This window comes from Phaenicophaeus curvirostris, chromosome 12 (genome assembly GCF_032191515.1).
Source record: "Phaenicophaeus curvirostris isolate KB17595 chromosome 12, BPBGC_Pcur_1.0, whole genome shotgun sequence".
Taxonomy (NCBI): domain Eukaryota; kingdom Metazoa; phylum Chordata; class Aves; order Cuculiformes; family Cuculidae; genus Phaenicophaeus; species Phaenicophaeus curvirostris.
Window position 1 is genome coordinate 21525316 of NC_091403.1, and position 20256 is coordinate 21545571.

Below are 20256 nucleotides of genomic sequence, written 5' to 3' on the forward strand. Positions count from 1 at the left end.
GCCGACAGGAAACGGGCTCATGTGCTGTACAGAGAATTAATAGGAAGAAATATGCTCCCACAAAGCACTGGAGCTACCACAAGCTACTGCATGTGTACACTAAGGAAATTCAGTGCTTCAGAAAACACTTGAGCCCTTCCCCATCATGCAAGTGTCATACTCTGGATGCGCACTCATTTCTGTCGGATGGACCCCAAATGGAAACAACACAGCCTTAAAACTTCCCTAGAGAAATGAGAGATGACTAAAGGCACATCCCACCACAGGTTTACTTAGGAAAGGGCCTTAACAACTGCCCTGCACTGAGGGAAAGAACAGGGCACACTTAGCAGAAGGTGGGCACCCATTTCCATTTGTATGTGCTATTTTGAGCAGAAACAACCAAAAGGTATGTAAGTGATCCTCTTTCTTCTCAGCCTGCATCTGAATGCTTGGTTCCCAGGGTGCAATTCTTGTCCAAGTATTGACTCCAGCTGAAGAAATGAAGTGGAAATTAATCCCATTGCCATTTTAAACAGCTTTCTTCCAGCTAATGTGTTTCCAAGTTTCCCCAGGCACATCAACTGAAAAAAGGGCTTTAGTCAGAGCCTGAAGATTTTCTACATTTCTTCATGCCTTCCAGACCTACTGAAGCCTAGTCAAAGCTACAGGTTGTGGTAGGTCCAGCAAGTCCAGAGATGTTCACTGCAAGTGCACGGCCAAACTGCAAGTGCATGTGGCCAGTCTGGCACTTCGAGGAGGAATCTCAGCTCCCACGCATTTCACAGAGTTGATTCACACACAAGAAGACCATGCGTGCAGCCCAATACAATGGGTCTAGCACCTTGCCAAAACTGCACAGTCTGTGTGCGTAATACTACTTTCTTTCCTAGAAATCCTGAACAGAAATACATCAGGTTTAAGCTTTACCTACAGAGTTTGCATCATGACAGTAACAGCACAGCTTTACTATGGAGACTGCTCACACAATCAAAAAAAACCTTCTAGTATTAATAACCTTCTGACGGTTTCCATCACAATAGTTTATAATCCCATCCACTTAAATTCTCCAAAACTTCATTCTAGACAAGAATCAGGCAAAGAAAAACTTCCACAAAATGGCAATCATCCTTCATTGCAGAGCTCAGTAGTAAGAGCCCTTTTTCTCTAACCAAGCTAACAACACTGAAGAGGGACCCTTTAGCCTTCATAAAAGCTAAAGAAACAAAGAAGCTTCCTGTGCCCATTTGGACCTCAGAACCACCCAGGTGAATGCTAAATTACTCATCCTTTGCTCACAGACCAGCAGGTCGCCTGCACCCCTCATCACCTCACCAGATCTCTAAGCCTGGATGGGCTGATGCCCTTGCAGTCGGTCAAAATGCTTCTGATCATTCCCTGGAACTTCATTTTTCAGTCACAGGAAGCTCAGGGCATCAGTCTCGATTCAGCACAGTTCTGGTGACCCAGCGCTCTACTGGTCCTAGGCCACCTGACGACCAGTCTGCCATCACACATCCCAGTTTGGGCAAGTATTTAAATACACCCTTCAGTCTTACTGCAATGAGCACTGCACAGCCTTTGCAGAGCAGCTCACTGATGAAAGAGAGGCAGATGTCTTCTGCTGCTTCCAGCGACATGGAGTGAAGGGCAATTCCTTGTATCTCCTTAAAGCATGTGCTCTCCTGACTGTGACAACAAACTAGCTTGCTTTGCTAAGCACTTGTAAAGCGTATTTCAAATAATTATAACCTTGAGGTCTTCTCTAACATTAACACATACATTTATTAAGTAAAAAGCACGTGTGCTACTACCAAACAGTTACTTAACATTCATTACAACTTGTCCAAACAAGCTTTGTACTCTGTGTAATCATATTCTTCTCCTCAGGGCAGAAATGCTAAGTGCAGCCTTAAACAACAAGATACTCCTTTGTCCTGAGTTTACCCATAGAAGAAATAATTGAAGTATTGTTAATATATGCCTTTCCCACACTTCTCCTGAAACTGTAAAATCATACTAAGATCTTAAATAAAACCAATGATAAATCAGAAAGAATATAGGAGATCTTAAATTTCCATTTTTCGTGAAATTAAGGAAATTACATTGAAATCCAAACCCCGAGTTGCTTTATTGCTGCTCACAAGTGTAGCACACATGACCTTGTTCACCACCTTATGCTGTTCTACACGAACACGGGTGATTTTTTTATTTAAACAAAACCTTTTCAGACATCTTCCTGGGCAGTCTGCTCACCTTCCTAAAACAGTCCATACCCTTCAAAACTATTTGTAAGCAAAATCAAAAGTACTACAAATAACCACGAGACTTCTCCAGGTGGGAAGAATCAAGTCTCTAGAATCAGATGTCGAGCCCATGGTAAGCTGTCTCACCTCCTGCTGCCTCCACAGAGGAATCAATGAGGCTTTGTTTCCACAGAGTCAGTGTCAGGCCATGGGGACATCCATGTTCCAACACACCCTCTTCTCCCATCACTCTCAAATCACAAGGCAAACCACAGACTTTAATACAGAATAAGTCAGAAATGTATTACTCTGCTTAAGTGCCTTTGCCCTCTTGGAGACAGCAGACTCCAAAGCTGTGCTTCTGGGGACAACTGCTCTTCAGAAAGCTCCCGGGAAGGACTGCACAGGCTACAAAGGCACACAAAACAAAACATTAAAAAAAAACCCCAAACAAACAAAAAGAAAACAAATTAAAAAAACATTGTGGGACAAAATTTAACATCATCTGAGGGGTGGAGGATTTGTAGAGGTAAATCTTATCTCTAGTAGAAAAAACAGAAGAATTCAGCAGAATTAGACCATCGCAATCCTTTGCAACTTGGTTTTAAGGTCTCACCAAATTTAGTTTTGTTCCCTCATTAAAGGAGAAATTTGGATGAGAAAGGTAATTTTCTAGGCATAGTATGTTTAGACTGTTGCAAGGCAACTGGCTGTGTACAGCTTGGTAAAAATATACCCACAACACCAGCTTACGGATAAAGAAAATGTATTAAAACAAAGATATAAGCATTTAAATCCACTGTTTTCCTTAAGGCAATAACTAAACAAGGTCTGAATCACAGAAGTGCAGGAGTTGTTTACTGGAGAGAAGAAAGTGAACACTGGACTCCTCAGTCCAGCCAAGAGAGCTATCACGAAGCAACACTGTAAGCTGACACCAGGCCAATTGCATCTGAAATATGGTACCCTCTTTTTTTATTGTGAGATTATTAGCTGTCTAAAAACCTGAGAATATAGCAGAATTGTCTTGGTATCTTAAAACAAAGACAGGATGCATTTCTGGAAGACACACTTGTACACTTTACCAATTTCAATACAGAGGTCAAAACTCCTCCCAAGTCTGATTTAAAAGTGCACAATCTACAAGATATCAGACTGGGTGATCTTGTCGCCATAAAAAGACACTGAGAACTACAGCAGACTCTGCACAAGCAGCAGACTCAGGCAGAGAGACGCAGAAATAGGATTACGTCTTTTAGTGGCAATCTACTATGAGACTAAAGCAGAGGAGTAACTTGAAGCTGCGTCTTAACTCAGTCCATGATTCCCTTTTGTTTTCCATGGGCTTGCCAGTAGATATGCAATTCCTAGAAACAAATACCTAAACTAATTATCTGATGTTCCATTTACCTCAAAACTGCAAATAATATATATTTAGTTAACAGGCTGCAGTCACTGCAAGATGAAAAAAAAATCACGTTACAAGCAATCCTCTCCAAAACGCTTTTTGCAACCCCACTGTTAAACTGATCTGCTATGAAAAGTAAAAGAATAACATTAAAGAACTATTCCCGCAGGCAAAACAGCTCCCTCAGACACAGAGGCATCCGACAACACCTCAGGCAATACCATAGCCACGCTCCAGCAGCTGCAGATTTTAGGAAGAGCATCGTGGGGTTAGATTTAGACATGTGATCAGTTCCACTGACTTCTATGAGATTCAGTCTGGCCAGACTCTTCAGAACATGTTTCTCTTCAAACATGTGTGAATTTGGTGGGACTGCTATTACTCATTCTCAGCGTTCACAGGGCAAAAGGGCCTTCTGCAGCTCTCTGCATGGACACAGGGCTGACCATGGGAAGCTCCCTCCAGGACTGAGATCAGGGAAATCTTTATTTAACATAAGTAGCTCTTGAAGGAGAAGGTGATAAAAAAAACCCCAACCAAACTGTGTGCGCAAACCCCAACAAGATTTCAGTGTTCATGCTTAGAGATAAATACTCCCCACCCGCACCCCTCCCCCATATAAAAAATAAAGGCGCAAACAAACCACCAAGGGAAGGAAGAGAAAACCTCACCAATTTTTATGTTTGTTTTAGGCCTAATGCAGCAACTGCCTTCCTTCACTTTTATCTGCTTTTGTGGTGTTTCTCAGCCCACGACTGCAAAAGCAAAGTGCTCTACACACAAACAGCACAGGGTTTTCTCTGGAGGGAAAGCCCTTCATTACTAATGGCAATTACAGACAGGTCTTGATTGCAGAGTGGACAGTAATTGCTCTGCAAGGGAAACCTGGGAAGCAGAAATACCAGCATCCCAGAGACCATATTACAAAGATATCTGCAAGCTTCTTCCCGCAGGCAGTTACTAGAACAGTCTGTGAGAAAGTCAGTTCTGGTGATGACTGGTTCACACACACTGTAATAAGCACTTCCAGATTTCATGTCTCGCAGCATACTATTACTGTTATTCATTACTTGCTAAGAGATTGCAGAAAGCAAAGTACAATAAACAAAAGAATAGAAAACTCCACAGCTCCCACCCCAGAAACCTTAGACTGGTTTTGCATAGTGTCCCTCCAGGTTGCAAGTCAAGACTGTTTTTCCCTCCTACCTCTCCAACAGAATAAATGAGCAAGTTGAACAGCTTGTGATATTTGCATGGCTGGGGAGAGATCATCTGAACAGGCAAAGTCTAAATAGTTCGTACGTAGTAAAAACCAGTGACAAAGTCCTCTGAAGACTCTCACCTTGCTGAATACTGCCCTGAAAGTTACTACAAATATTATAAAATGAACCAGTAATGACCAGTAAAACTCGTCATTTCCACTGTAAGCTCTTCCTACTGATTTTTCAGTTGAGAGATAATCCCACTTTTATTAGGTGCTGATCTATCACTTTAAATATTGCTAATGCACTGCAGAGGAAAAGATCAAACGCCAGAGAATGTGGTTTTAGCTGAAGTCATCTCATAAAAGGTTTCAACGAAGGCAAAAAGACAAGCAAACTGATGCTGCATTGATTAGAGATGCATATGAACAACACCACCCGATGGTAACAATACGTTAAAATTATACAAGGTTCTTTTGATGGAAGTTAAAGGGAAAAGATTTTAAGAAGCATATTTTCATTCAGTATGCTCCAGGCACAGTTCCTGCCAACGACAGTTACACATCCCTGTTTGGAAATATTATCCCCTCTGACAAAATGCAGAGTGGTGAGTTAGCTGAGGTTCATGAAGAGTCCCATAAAGTTACAAAGCTTCACACCTGCATTATCGAAGATATCTGGGCAGCAGATTATTGCATATGGGAAGATGAGGTAATTGCCAGGTAATGTTCCCTTCACTTATCTGTGTGCTAGCAAACTCTGGAATTGCAGAGAGCCATACTCAGGTAAGCAGACGGAGGAGTATTTCAGAGGCTGCTCATTTACTTGTTTCACAAGGGTCACTCACCTTCCACACGCCAAATCCCTGCAGAGTCCAGCAACGCCCAGACAGTTTTGCACCCATGTTTAGCTTTGTTGTAACACCTTGCTCCAGCATGCAAAATGCTTTCAACGCTGATGAAAAGTGCTAGACTAAGGATATCTCAAGGGCTCAACTTCTTCATTAGAGGGCATGACCACTAACAGGCTACTTAACTTACACAATGAGGCATCATTCAGTCTTTTCTTTGAAGGAGACATCAAAAGGCATAAAGGAGGCTGCATATTCTCTGCTAGTCACTTCAGAGGCATCTTGTAAGGACAGCTACCAAATGGCCAACTGAAAAGGCTTTGCATGTGGTTAGATGCCTGTTTAATGAAGAATCTCAACATACCTACTTGCTAGGAAAGCCACAAATGTGTATTGAACGGTCCCTGGCAGCAAAAGTGACAAGAAACTACCCCTCACTGGCGTAGGATGTGAGAAAACAAAACGCTTCATCGTACTCACATTCTTCAAAGTCAAGTGGTTTGCCCAGTGAGTAATATTCCTGCAGTGGTTTGTAGGTAACAAGAACTATGCTTGTAGGAGTGGAAGCTATAAATAATGTTATGTTACTGATGTATCATTATCATAATATGTAAAGATATTACAGCACAGAACTGCATGGAAATGAGAGAATTCAGAGTTGTCGTTTCTGTTAAAATTTTCTCGGCTTCCAAACAATGTCAATGGACACAGAAGCACAGCACGAGGTGTCTACTCTGTCCAAATCCACTCTGCCATTTATTGGCATATTATGAAAATATTTGGGGTTAAAATACAAGACGAAAAGTGATTGGCAAACACGTGAGGGTTATTGCTATCACAAATTCCTCCAACAAGCTGGCTTGGATGCATCTGCCAGCCAAGTGCCTGCAACCGCAGTGGCTTTCAGCTTCTTCAGTCTACTTAAAACTACCCAAAAGAAGAGGCTGCACGAGCAGGTTCGCCCACATAGACTGCTGCGCCGCACGCATGAGCACAGCTGCTCAGTCACCTCTTCTTCTGCCGCTGAAAACTAATGCAGCAGGTACACACAGTAATGCCTTTTGCTTTCAAAACAAAGAACGTCTTTCTTCATTTCCTCGCCCTCCAACTAACCAGCAGACTATTAGTGCATTAATAACAGATTATTAGTGCTCATTAGCTCTATTTCCCACCTTTCCTCTTTCTTTTCATTCTGGAATAGCTGGCCTGCCAGTACAGCAGAACCTCTGAAATGCCATCCTAAAAATAGAAAGCAAGAAAAGAGGAAAAAAAAGTGGTGGTGGGGGGAGAACGGGAACTGAGAGAATAAGCAGAGTGAGCCGCTCTGTAACATAAAACTGTTTCCAGCTTCAGTCAGCAGCCAATCATAACCCAATAAGTGCCTTTTTTTTTCCTCTAAAATCAGAACACTCAAATCTCTATTTTTATTCCTGTCCAGAAGCAGCAATCTCAACAGAGCTTTCAAACCAGTACAGCCTGGTATACAAAGCAGTGACTTACAAAGCTCAACGTCCAGCCATAATTTCCAAGGCCTCTGCTTGCTAACACAGGTTCAGTTGTGTCTGGCACACCAGGATCTCACAGCACAGACACCATTAGCAAAAACTGGAGACCTAAAGAGAGGAAACTGGGGGAATGCTTAAGTGAAACTGCTCTTTTAACCCAGAAGGCTACTTAAGACTTCTCCCTCCGTGACTGTACATCATGCCACATGCTACAGAGTTCTTCCAATATCCTAATATACATATTTTCCAAGTGCAATCATCAGGAACTACAATATTTACATATAGGTTTTAATTAAAGCTTGTTCTTCTGACCCTCAAACACATCAGTAAGAATTGCTATCTATGCTTAAGGTATTGAAAGATCAAGACAATAAGGAGCTGTACCCACTGTAAGTCTGGAAAATACTCCAGCACATTACCATCTCTCAAGGATCCAAAGAGGTGTATCCTCAGCACTTTCATACCTTCTCTGTGTGTAGGTTGCCCAGAGAAGTTCTGAATGCCACATCATTGGAAGAGTTCAAAGTCAGGCTGGACAGTGCTGAGTAACCTGATTCAGTGACAGCTGGCCCTTACCATGGCAGGAGCTAGACTACACAATCTCTGAAGGTCCCTTCCCATCCAAACCATTGTGATTCTAAAATGTTTGAGAGCTCCTCCTGTATTTAACTGAAAAGCAGTTTCATTAAAATAATTATCTATGAAAACGTTACTATCAAAAGGCTATGAATTCTTGGTATAAAGTAGAAAGAGCAGCTTTCAAACTGCCTCCTGGTTTCCATCCCGAGCATGGGAAGACACTCGCAGGAGCAATGTCCTTCTGTCTTGTGCATAGAGCACTGCAGCAAGCAGGTGGCTGCACCCTCAATTTTGCTTTGCCCCTGCCCTCCATGAGCCTCAAATAATCAAATCAAGTCCTCAGGACTTCATTATCCTCATCAGCAAAAGGGAGTAAAAATTCTTCTGCTATAAAGGACTTTGAGAAGTCACAAACACTCTCCTTTCTATAGGGCATAGGCCCTTCAACAGATTGTGGAACAATCATAATGAAAAGGTCTTTAAAAGCACTCAATGAATATTGCATAGGAAAGATTTTTGTTATTTTTAAATGGGAGTAGCTGACAGCACCTGAGCTTAATTGCTGCCCTTCACAGTATACAACCTTTTAAAACACATGGACTAATCCAGAGGTTGATTTTCTCTTAGGATATCCAAGTAACCATGATATCAAGCATTACTACTCCATCCTTAATGTTAGTAAAGAGATAACATTAAATGCACTGTTTCCCCAGCAAGAAAGCAAATTTCAGCTTGCTTCAATACCTTTGAAAAGAGCATTTATTTCAAGCTTGTAAATTATTTAAAAGAGAAAGCTTAATTAATAATGTTGTTTCCAGCCAGATGGCCAGCTATTAGTTTTCAGTCATCTCTCTTGGAACAATTCACCAGAAGTCTTCAAATGCAAAGGAGTTCTAAAGCAAATATATGTGATTGCCCAGTACACTCAGTCTCTGCCAAAATATTCAGTAAAAGACACGGTGATAGGTATGGAAATGGTTAGGTTTGCAGCTTGTGTTACACTGAGTCATGGTTTTAGAAGTCCACTAGCAACAGCACAATTGTGTGACAGACAGGCTTTTATTTCATTTAACATTCTGTGTTTGGATGGCGTTAAATTCACATATGTTTATATACAATCACTTAAATGAAAACACAAGGCTGCACATATAGTGTTTCCCCTGGACTAACAAACTTCAAACTTCAGCTCAGTAGCAGACCACTGTGGTATAATGTGTATCAACCAGTCAAAATACTCCATGTGTGCAGGAGGTACCAGCACAAAGATGAATAGATAAACATTATGCAAACCCACTTAAAGTTTACCACTAAACATCTATGGAATTCTAATATTCTCACTGACGTAGCACCTACGTGTTTTCTCAGAAAGTTTCCATTCAAACTTCAACATTCAAACTGAGGAATGAGATGCTGAACGGCCGCAAAAAGCTTTCCAAGCAGCAGGGTATTGGAGTTTGAAACAGCTACCTCTCCAGATATTGACAGCTTTTCACAACTGTTATTAAATTCTCTGACTTTCTTGGGAGGCAAGTACCGTATTTGCTAGATAGTTAAGAGTGAGGTACAAGTAGGTTAAACATCTTGCTTAACGTTACATTGTACAGAAGAAAAAGGGAGGTTTTCAGTCTTCCCTAACCACAATGTACATTCATTACACAGTAATCCACAGGTGAAAACCTATCTTAATTCAGTTATGACTGGGAAAAACAAATACGCAATTGCAACTCTACAAGTCAACTTTCACCATAGACTTCTACCAAACAAGCAAAACCAGCTTTGGGAAAAAGCTTCAGCCGAAATTACACATGGCATCTAATAGAGAGCAAAGCTCAAAACAGTTTGCAGAATGCCAGCAGACTTTTATTGGTAACAGAAATCAGCTGTAAAGTAGCATTAGCTTTGATAGTCAGACAGCGATTACCTATTTTTTATTTTTTTTTATTTAGATGTATTAGTTTTGTAAAGCTTGTTTCTAATGCAGTGGTTCTGAACAGCTGGGTTCCACTTTCCACCATCCTAACAGCCACCTTCTGAAGAGATTGGCTATAAAAAAAAAAAAAAAGCAGCATTTTGAACAGAAATCAGCAATGAGTCAGGCCAGTAAGATAGCTTGGACTCCTGGGGAAGCTTATATTCAGTACGTCAGGTAAATTTAGGCCAAAGAAGCAGATATAGATAAAGATTAGCCAAATCATACACAAGTTTCACCATTCCAAGCCAGTGAAACTCTTAAAAGGTAATTAATGAGAGATCTCCAGAGCTCACTGGAGTTCTGCTGTAAGGTTCCAGGCCAAGATCAATAACTGTTCTAGACCTTTCCTCCAACAGGCTGCTGACCAAGGGGAAGAAAGCAGGCACAGACGTTACTAGCAGACCTTGTGCTCTTCTGAGTTCAAGACCTGTAATTACGGGTAGGCTCTACACAGGCCATGCCAGAGGAAACCTCTACTCCTACCTGCAGTGGTATGGCTGGGTGGCATAGGAGGTGGGAAGGGGCACTGTGAGAGAAGCACATTCTAAGTGCTTCCATGCAAGCTGGTTAAAAATGACTAAAAAAATAAAAGAAAAAGAAAAAAAAATACTCACAATGAGAACAGCCAACTGCTGCATTCTGCACAGGGAGGGGGTCAGCCACTGCCAATGCCGAGCCCAGCGCCAGTGGCATCTCAGCTACAAAGCAGGGAGGGCCGCTGCCAAGCCAGGCTAGTGCCCACCAGAAAACCCTCAAAGAAACATGAGACAGAGCTCCTCTGAAAAACGAAATGCCTTGCAAAGAAGCCTCATTTTTAACAAACTTGCAGCTACGTCCTGCCTGGCTTCCTGCCAGTTCTCCAGCCCAGGGCTGACAAGTCCAGCCTTCATGAGACTGGAGCCCTGGGGTCTCACAGGCTCTGCTGGGCAAGCTTCAAGTTCTGCAAAGGACCCACAGAGGCCCCCCAAAGCCCTGAATTTAAAAGAGAAAAATGGATAATATTCAACATACAAACACCTCTACCCTCCATTTTCAGTTCACTGCTTCCTTGTGCTGGCTTGACTCTCCTTTCATTCGCATGTAAATCAGAAGTAGATTTACCAGAATGTAGGTAATTACACAAATGCAAAAGTGTGGGGTAAGACTCAGACTCTAGCAGCTTATTAACCTTTCTTTTAGGCAAAGACTGCTTTTAAAACACCGATACAATTTTTCAAATGCTGTTACACTTATGCTACAAATAGGCTATGCATCTACTCATGGGAAACAACAATTTGTTCAACAAATAATATGAAGAAAAGGATGTTTCTGTACGCTTCCACATGTATGGAAACCACAGACTTTGTATCTCTATGAAAAAAAACCCACATCTGGTCTTTCTGAGTGCAACAAAACTAAAGGTGCTTATAGTCAGGTCTTCCCACACAGCATCGCTTAAAATCCAGTTATGGAGGAAAGGAAATTGGGGAAAAAAGTGTTCCCTAGCTGTTAAGTAGATAAAGCAAAAACAGTTACACATCCAACACAAAAACAGAGACACATTCTCATGTTCCATACATGTCTTCTCCTCAGCCCAATATTTTTGTGAATTTTAACTGTTCTACATCTGTGACAAGTAAGGGAATTTCTCTTCTCATGTTCCATCAAAAAGAACAGGAAGGACAAAGCTTTTCCCCTTTTATTATGAAAAGGCAGAGTCAGTATCAGCATCCATCACTGAACCACTGCTGGCTGCAACTTCACCACAAAGGAGGAAATTTCTGTTTCAACTTCCTTTTCTCAAAAGACTGTGTTACGGTTAATGGACGTCACCAGTTCAAAGCTAATCTCCAACATTTCCTATGACACAACTTGTAAGCCAAAGTTTAATGACATTTTCTGATTAGATAACTACAAATTATGAAGTAAGCAAAGGATGCTTTGCTTACCTAATACCTCATCCCTGAGACTCTCCTTCCCAAGGACCCTAAAGCCTGCAGGAATTAAGGGCCCCAGGCAGACAGACTCTCCTGAAATCTTGCCCCCTTTAGTCATCTCTCAAGGATTCCCAGTTTCACCTTCTGTAAACTGATGCACATTCCTCCAGAGATCGAAAAGCAGGTGCTCCCATTCACAGGGTCAGGCACATAGCCCATCTGCGGTGAGCATGCAGGTGCCCAAGGACACAGCAGGCACACACAAATCCCAGCCACACAACTACCTGAAACATGCAACTTTTCTACCCTCATAACCTCAGCAACGAGCAGCAAGCAAGCTGTAAAGGTATTTCTAGCAAAAAAAAAAAAAAGAGTTATCAAGATCACCTATTCACCTTTCCTAGGCTTACACAGGCTGTATGTCTAACAGGTAGGTTTTGCTGGATTGTTAAGTAAATTCTTTCATGAGGTTCCCCAATTAGATCTATAATTTCATCATGTCGTCCACATAAACTGCAGCTCCTAATACTTAAAAAATGCAATCAAATCCTCATGGAACAGCACGATTCTGAACACAAGCAGGTTGAAGAACCAACCGCACAACAAATAACTAATACTTTCTCTCTGTGTTTCTCCAAGTCCTTTCCCCAGTGCTGCTTCTATTCACCAACAACTGCTGCTTCACAAGCGTGTTCTTGATGTAAGCAAGGCCAGTCTCAACAACTATTGCTCATGCTGAGTAAAGCCTGCTCACGTGGACATTCTTCACTGCAGAGAAAGGAATGATGGTTCAATACTTGGAGCAACTGCTGAGGCACACAATCCCACAGATTTTCTGACCTACTCATTTGGAATAGCCTAAAGTCTGTCTGCACCACACAGCCATACAGGACAGAGAAACCTGCTTTGTTGCTACATAAGTAAATTCAGATACCTGAAATAGTGTAGCTACAGCAGCTTAGGTTTAACGGGCTTCTTAGCTGACAACAAAGATTTCCTATTCTGGACCTCACATTATTACTGGGTGACCCTCTAAGCAGCAGGGTGTTATTACTTCTTACTTGGCTGGGCTCTTCTGATGATAAGGGTTACCCCTCTTTTTTTTTTTTTTTTTAACAGAGCTTCTATTCCTATGCACAAGAAGCTCATTCCTGCTCACAACTGTGTGTGACCTATGCTTCTGAAGGATCAGACCTTTAATACAGAGTGAGCTCTGGCTTTGCATTCTGTTTCTACAGAGTCAGTAACAGTAGCAATCAAACTTTCCTGCTTGCCCAAGGGCAAATCCCACCATTCTAACTGTGACGTTGAAGAGATGCGGGAACGAATGAGGAACAGGTCTAAAAGGCTTCAAAACTTCTTTAAAAGTAGTACTGACAGCAATAATTGACATATTATTGTATTGTCAGTTACAAAGAAAGTTGTGCCACCAAGTGACAAGGACAAGAGCCCAGTTATTAACAACTTTCTTGTCTTTATGTTTGGACTCAAGTCACATGTAACAAAACGCAATTAGCAAACATTTGCTAAGCTCGGTGGAATCATCCTACTAGAATCCGAGTGCCTGGACAAGAACCTTTGCCCTGTCTTTATTCCCCTCACTCCTGCCTGCTCTCTTCACTGCCAATCAGCTTTGGGCTGGAAAAAAAACCTTTTACACAGCACATCAAAGCAGACAAGGACAAAAGTTAATTAAGACTATTCATAAACCTTATTGGAAGAGAGTGCTGCATCCCATCCCTGAAAATTTAATTGCACTCAACAGAGGAAAACCAGAAAAAATAATAATAATAATAAAAAAATAAAAGCCAGAGAAAGATAATTTGGGAATAAAATCTTATTTCAATTTAATTCAAGCACTGTTTGGCCCTATTTATTTCAAAAAGTAGCTCATGCAGGATAATGGCCTTATTGTGCATGTAACAGCATTAGAAGCTCCTAATAAATTAACAAGTGAAAATTAATGGCTGCTCAGTCCATTAAATCTTGTTAATTTTATTTTTGTTGCGAAAACATAGTGATCACAAGTTTACATTATTAAACCAATATTTATTAGAAGAGCTCATTTTAATTGGATCCCTGATGTGATAATCCCATACAGTGTGCATTTCTTGATTTCATCAATTCTTTGCATTTATTTCTCATTATATTTAAATGACTGCAATGTTCAAGGTCTTTTCCTAATACTATAAAAGTTAAGCAACCATTTTAAAATTTTTATTTCAAAAAGATTCGACACTTACTACACAATATAATGAGAATCTTATGAGTCCTTTCAGAAGCTATTTTAACTATTTTAGTTACTTGAGAAAGTGGGGAAGAAAAGAAGGCAGAGATACTAATATTTGAAACTATCTCAACAAATAACAAAATACATTCTTTCCCCTTTGCCTATCAATGGTCCATATAGGCATCGCTGTGTTGTCCTTCAAGTCAGAGTTTTACCACACAAAATGTTAGTTAGCCTGCACATCTCGGGGCGGGGGGGGGGGGGGAGGAAATATATATATATATATTGACAAAAGGATTTGAATTGTATTGGCTGCTGACATAGAGGCTAAGAATTTAAGATGCCTTACTAAATGCTGGGTCTGACATGCTGTTCCAGGAGCAACTACTTGGATGGAAGGGGCTGCAATGCTGGACAACGCTTTCTCCCCTTACCACCCTCCTTTCCCCATGTTTTTCATCTCTGCCAACATATCCGAATGTAGAGTTGCTCCCTAATTGGCTGTGTCAACATTGCTGCTTTAGCTTGACAGAAGCATTTCAGTTTCTAAAATGGCACAGTGCGGACTAGAAGCCAACTGCAAATGCTGTTATCCAGGCTAGTACCAGAGGCAGTAACTCTGATGCAAGGGCAAGAGAAGAAGCTGGAGGGGCAGAAACTTCTGTGCCTGGAGGGAGTGGGGGGTTGACCTCTGGGGAGATGACAAGGAGGAAATGAGAAAGGTGTTGACGGACAAGTAGGACAGGTGCTTTCTGTGGGCAGAAATTACACCTGACAAAAGGCCTGTGCTGACTGACTTAGTGCATTTTCACCTGTAGACCTGACCTGCAAAGTCACAGGAATGCCACACAAGCTAGCTGCAAGCAGACTGGGAGAGCAGTGCCTGCCCTGCAGCTCTCACCACCACAGACAAGCCAGCTCACGCGGGCACCGCCAGCAGCAGAGCTGGGGCAGCGCAAAGCTTGGGACAGGGCTGTAAAAGCTGCCCATAAAGCTAGGTCAGTGCACAGGTCACTACACACAGTTTTGTAGCAGGAAAGTTACACCTATCTCATCTGAAGTTCAGACACTCTTAAACAAGTCTCTGCAATATTAAAGCTCCTGACTACATGGACAGGCCAAATCAAAACCAAGGTGGTCTAAAATTTGCATTAAAAAAATATACACATTTTCGCATGGACACACAAAACTGACTGGCCCTTTCCTTATTACTGAAGCCAGATGGGCACCCGTCTCTAGAGACCATACCTCATAGCCTTGCAGACAGCCTCTGCCACTTGCTGTACTTACAGGTTTTGTATTTTCCTGGTAACAGGGCAATCCTAGGAACACGGACAATTCTTGTAAACATTGTGTGGTCAACTACTAACACCACAAAATGTATGTTCATAACCAAGATGTTCCTAAAAATCACCTACATCTTATTCCTGCTTTTCCCCACCAAGATGGAAATAACTTAAGGAATACCTTGTTCTGCTGCTTTTAAAAAGCAAATGTGCCAAGTCTCCATTTCAGTTGGTACAGTCTATTCTTATCTGATAAGTTCCACAAGAAATAACACCCACCTCTCTACAAAACTATTTTCTAAATTAAAAAAACCACCACTTAAAAGAAGGTGATCCTTACATGCAAGAATCCTGGCTCCCCTAAAACCACTGGTAATACAAAAAAACATTAATACAGTAATAGGTTCAAAAGAAAAATAAGCATATGCAAGTATAATACAAAACGTAATGAGAGTTGTGTCTTGCTACGCGTAGCACCACTAAAGCTCTTGAAGCAAAGCATTTACCATCTCATCCCATTTCAGCAAGACTATACATACCATACAGCTTTAAGAAATTACTAAGTGCTCATCATGTGTTCGTGCAATTCAGACCCCTCTATAGGTTAAGAGTTAAATGCTCATCGTGGTTCAGCCTAATGCCCTTTATTTCCAAGACAAAATGCTGGTGGTTTGTCAGGTGCACAGTATGGCCCCTCTTCAGAACAGGAACAGTGCAAGAAACTCATTGCTCTTCACCCAGGGATGAAGTACGTGGTGATGTCAGCTGGAGGCTTCGCTGCCATCAGATTCCATGCTTGCTGTACTCCATCTCTAAAGCAGAGAGCTATCAAAAATTCAAGAATTCTGGTAGCAGCTGGAACAGCCCCAAGTTTGCTCCCAGAGCAAAGCAGAGAGGCTGCAAAGTCAGCCACGTGGCTGTGCTGTAGTATGTGTGAACAGCACACTATGTCAAGCTTGTCTGAAAAGGGATAAAAGTGCCCATCCTGAAAGCTGGGCTTTCATCAATGCCGCTACTACACAAGATACACTTTAACGGTGAAAGAATGTACGTCTTTGACTTTATCACCCAACACAGTATGAAAACTGTCATGCAGACCTAGCTTGCTACCACACACTAGGTCAGCTCCTGACACCAAAGCCCACCAGCACAGTCCCATAGGTTTAAAAGCAGCTCCCTTCTGGAGGAGGGTGGCCATTGGCAGCAATGTGCCAGGCGAGGAGGAAGGTTGCTCCTCTCAACAGCCATTCAGTCGAGCACCAGAGCACCCATAACCACAGCACGAGCAGCAATCAGATGGTCTGAGACTGGCAGGTGTTTCAGGTGGAAATTACTTCCTGCTTCAGCAGAAAAAAAACAAGAAGGAAAACTCCTGCCAGTAGAACAGTACACTGAAATCCTTCAAAGTCTCTCCAGTCTTTTGCTGTCCAACACAGGTCACGCCAATAGAAAACCTGGGGCCTGAGGTGTCTGTCACAATGGAAAGTAATACATGCTGAACAAACACACAAGCAAATAAGCTATTGATTGCTTAATAATCCAGCAGGAGATAGAATGTAGCATGTGTACCTCCAGTTCCAAGTAGATAAAGATGACAGCAGGAATAAACTTGGTATTAGCCCTACAGCAAAAATTATTTTCTTCTTGTTCTTTCTTAAACCAATCCCACCTGATCATTACAACAATTTGTCATGTTGCCCTGATTCATGTGAGCAATGTTTCTGCAAAGCTCAAACACTTTTACATCTGAAACTTGCTTCATCTCATGGATACAACAGCTAATTTTGGCCTCACCCTACTCCTGCTGGGCCAGAGACATCACTGGCATAGCTCCACTGTAATTCATTCTCCTGATGCATGACAGACAATGCAGGACAAAATTTAATCCTTAATGATGTTTTTTTCCCCCCAATATACTTATTTGTCTAAACAGCAAAAAGATATATAGAGAGTTATTTAAAATGAAAACAATCAAACTAAACTATACTAAAATTGTCTTGCAAATGCTAATTTCAAATGACAGGATAATCAGATTACCAGATACATTTGGACAAAAAGCACAGTTCGGAGAAGACACAGCTCTTAAAATCACAAGGCCTGGTCAAGCTCTGCCACTGACTTCTAGACGAGCTATTTCACATTTCCCTGCCATTCCCCAGTCTCTGATACACGGACATTAACCTCTCAGTATGCTGCTGCTGCAGAGGGCCCAGCACAAACAAATCTAACCACCCTCATTTGGGGCTCTGTAAGATACATGCTGAACAATAATAAAAGAACACATGAAGTGTCGTGTTTAGAAATGAGTGCTGAGGCATAAGGAGATACCATCAAAATATGCTGACACTACTCCCATATCCAGGTTTAAGATCTGCAGCATCCAGGCTCTGTCATAAGTGAACACAAAATGTTTTAATTTCTGCACAGATTTCCTTTAAAAGAGCAAGGTCTAGGAGAAACAGGCATTCACTTTGGCACAGTAGGAACAGCCAGGACAATCTCTGGAGGTGATAATATTTATGACTTGTGACATCTCCTCGCGTTGTTGCTTATTTTCAAGCTTTAAAATTATCTCTCTAAATTAAAAGTACTTCACTCACCTCTTTGCTTCCTTTAAATCATAAAATGTCAAAACATTCCTCCCTTATCTAAACCACCTTGTTACTAGTAAAAGAAGTACCAAAAGGCTTCATGTTCTGCTCCCTAACAGGTCCACCTCAGCTAGACACAATACCCGGGTCACATCAGGAGGGCTGCTCAAGTCATTTTCTTCTTTTGAAATGGTAAAATTTTCATGGAAGTGGTTTAAACAGGGTATTATCTATGTGGAAAGCACTCCGCTTACCAAGAAACTGAAAATATAGGGTTTAAGGCATTTGTATCAGGTGGTAGCTCTACAGGTTTTGATTTTTGCTTCAACTAGGCGATTCCAGAGTAACTCTAACAAAGGCTGAGAGATCTATTTGCACTGCTGGCCAAAATCTTAGCCACGATCGCTCAACGACAAAAAGATAAGGACTTTATTTTTCCTTTAAAGAAAACACTATGATTGTTGGAAGAAAATTTTAGAAGCTCCAAATACCCACATTTCTAAGCTAGTTGTTCCACTTTTTCATGCAACAGATGCTGCTTTGTATTAGCTACTGCATATTAAATCATTCTGACAACCAAGAAAGCATACATTTGTTTGCGCGCGAGAGAAGCATGAATACACACACACAGATATCTACTCACGCAGAAGCATACAATTATGCAGCATTCAAATATTTGGGATGAACTTTGGCCTTTGTTTAAAAAAAAAAAAAGCACCCTGAAACAACAATCAGTAACAGAACCAGCAGTCATCTGGCTGAGCTCGCAGAAATCAACATATCTCCAGCAAGAAAACACGGCTTGTGGTCAGCTATTTGAAAGTTACTTGGAAATTTGCTTAGATGGGTTGCTTATATACATGTTCTTTGTAAAATTTTTCTTAGATGGGTTATTTTTATATATATATATCCTGTATTATTCGTAGTGGTGTCATGGACTGATCTAAGAATTGAGGGTAAAAAAAAAAATCCATGTTAATCCAAAAAATAAGAAAAAAAAGTTCTATTCACCCTCACTTTCTCTGCTCTCCAAACAACCCCCTTCAGCTATGCCATTTGCATTCCCGATTTAAAAAGTAATTTGAAAACACATGCACAGCGGGGCTCCAAATCCCCTCTTCAGAGCCCTATCTGCCCAGCTAGCGTGGAAAAACCCCAGTAACCCAAACAAACCCATTTTCCTGGTACGTTAATCAAAAGAAAATCTGAATGTAACAGCACTGGGGAACACACTGAAACTTTCGGCCATGCGAGTATCCTCAATAACTGCACTCCAGAGCGCTTCTAACATTTTTTTTTTTCTTTCTTTCTTTTTTTAATCTCGGCTGAAGGTATTTTCTCCTCTCCATCCCCCACGACTCCAGAATCGTAGAACAGTTTGGGTTGGAAGGGACCTTAGGGACCATCCAGCTCCAACCTCCCTGAGACGGGCAAGGACACGTCCCGCTAGATGGGGATGCCCAAGACTTTCCTCCCTTCTCGTAACGAGGCACTAACCCCCTTCGGTCGCTGTTCGGTTTCTGTGTGTGTGTGTGGTTTTGTTTGTTTTTTAAGCTCCAGGCAGAGCCAGGTCGGGGCGCTCGGCGAGGAGCGAGAGCCCAGCCCTGCCGAGTCCCCGGGGCGAGCGGAGCCTCCGCTGGGGCCACCGAGGCCTCCGTGGGGCCACCAGGCACCCCGAGAAGGTGGGGGGACCCCGTGAGCATCCAAAAAAAAAACCGGGGGGGGATGGCTGGAACCCCGCCTCGCCTCTCTCCTCGCCCCGCGCTACCTGGGGATGGTGATGCACTTGGTGTTGATGTTCTGCGTGGTGATGGCTTTCTCCAGCTCGTCCAGCTGCCCCGTCTTCTTCAGCTTCTTCACCAGGCTCTTCACCGCCTTCTCGCACCATTTCTCCTCCTGCCCGTTCTGCTCCCCTTTCTTCCAGCCCAGCAGCCGCTTGACGATGGGAGGAGTGAACGGCAGGATCGAGGACATGCTGGCTCGGCGCTCGCCCCCCGCTCCGGCAGCACAAAGCCCGGCCCCGGGCTCGGCCCCGGCGCCGCCTCAGCTCCTCGGGACCTCGGCACCAAACTTTACCCGGAGTTCGCCGCTGCTCGGCGGCAGCTCCCTCCTCCTCCTCCTCCACCCCCTCTCTGTGCGCGCGGAGAGGCGCCCACTCCAGCTCATTCCCAGTCTGTCTCTCATGCAAATTGCTCGCTGGCCGCCCCGGCCCGGCTTCCACCCCCTCTCCTTCCCTCCCAAACGCGCTCCCTCACGCCGCGAGGGGAGGGCGGGGAGGCGGGCGGCCCGCCGGCAACTCCGCTTCACCCCCCGCTCCCCGCAGCCCCCCAGCTGCCCTCGGGGCGCGGGGATCGCCCCCAGAGCCCCCCGCACCTCACCCCGCGCCGGGAGACCCACAGAGCCCCCCACACCTCACCAGGACCCACAGAGACCCACACCCCGCACTGAGAGACCCACAGAGCCCCCCACAACTCAATGGGACCCACAGAGCC

The 20256-nt window shown here is 42.8% G+C and overlaps 1 protein-coding gene across 1 annotated transcript in view; it reads right to left on the minus strand.

Moving 5' to 3' along the window:
- Positions 1–19974, minus strand: part of SMAD3 (SMAD family member 3) — a 73183-nt gene extending 53209 nt beyond the window's left edge. The window contains exon 1 of the mRNA XM_069866665.1: positions 19533–19974. Within this exon, the coding sequence (XP_069722766.1) occupies positions 19533–19738 (206 nt within the window). The 5' untranslated portion in view covers positions 19739–19974. The remainder of the gene's footprint in view (positions 1–19532) is intronic.
- Positions 19975–20256: the final 282 nt, after the last annotated feature.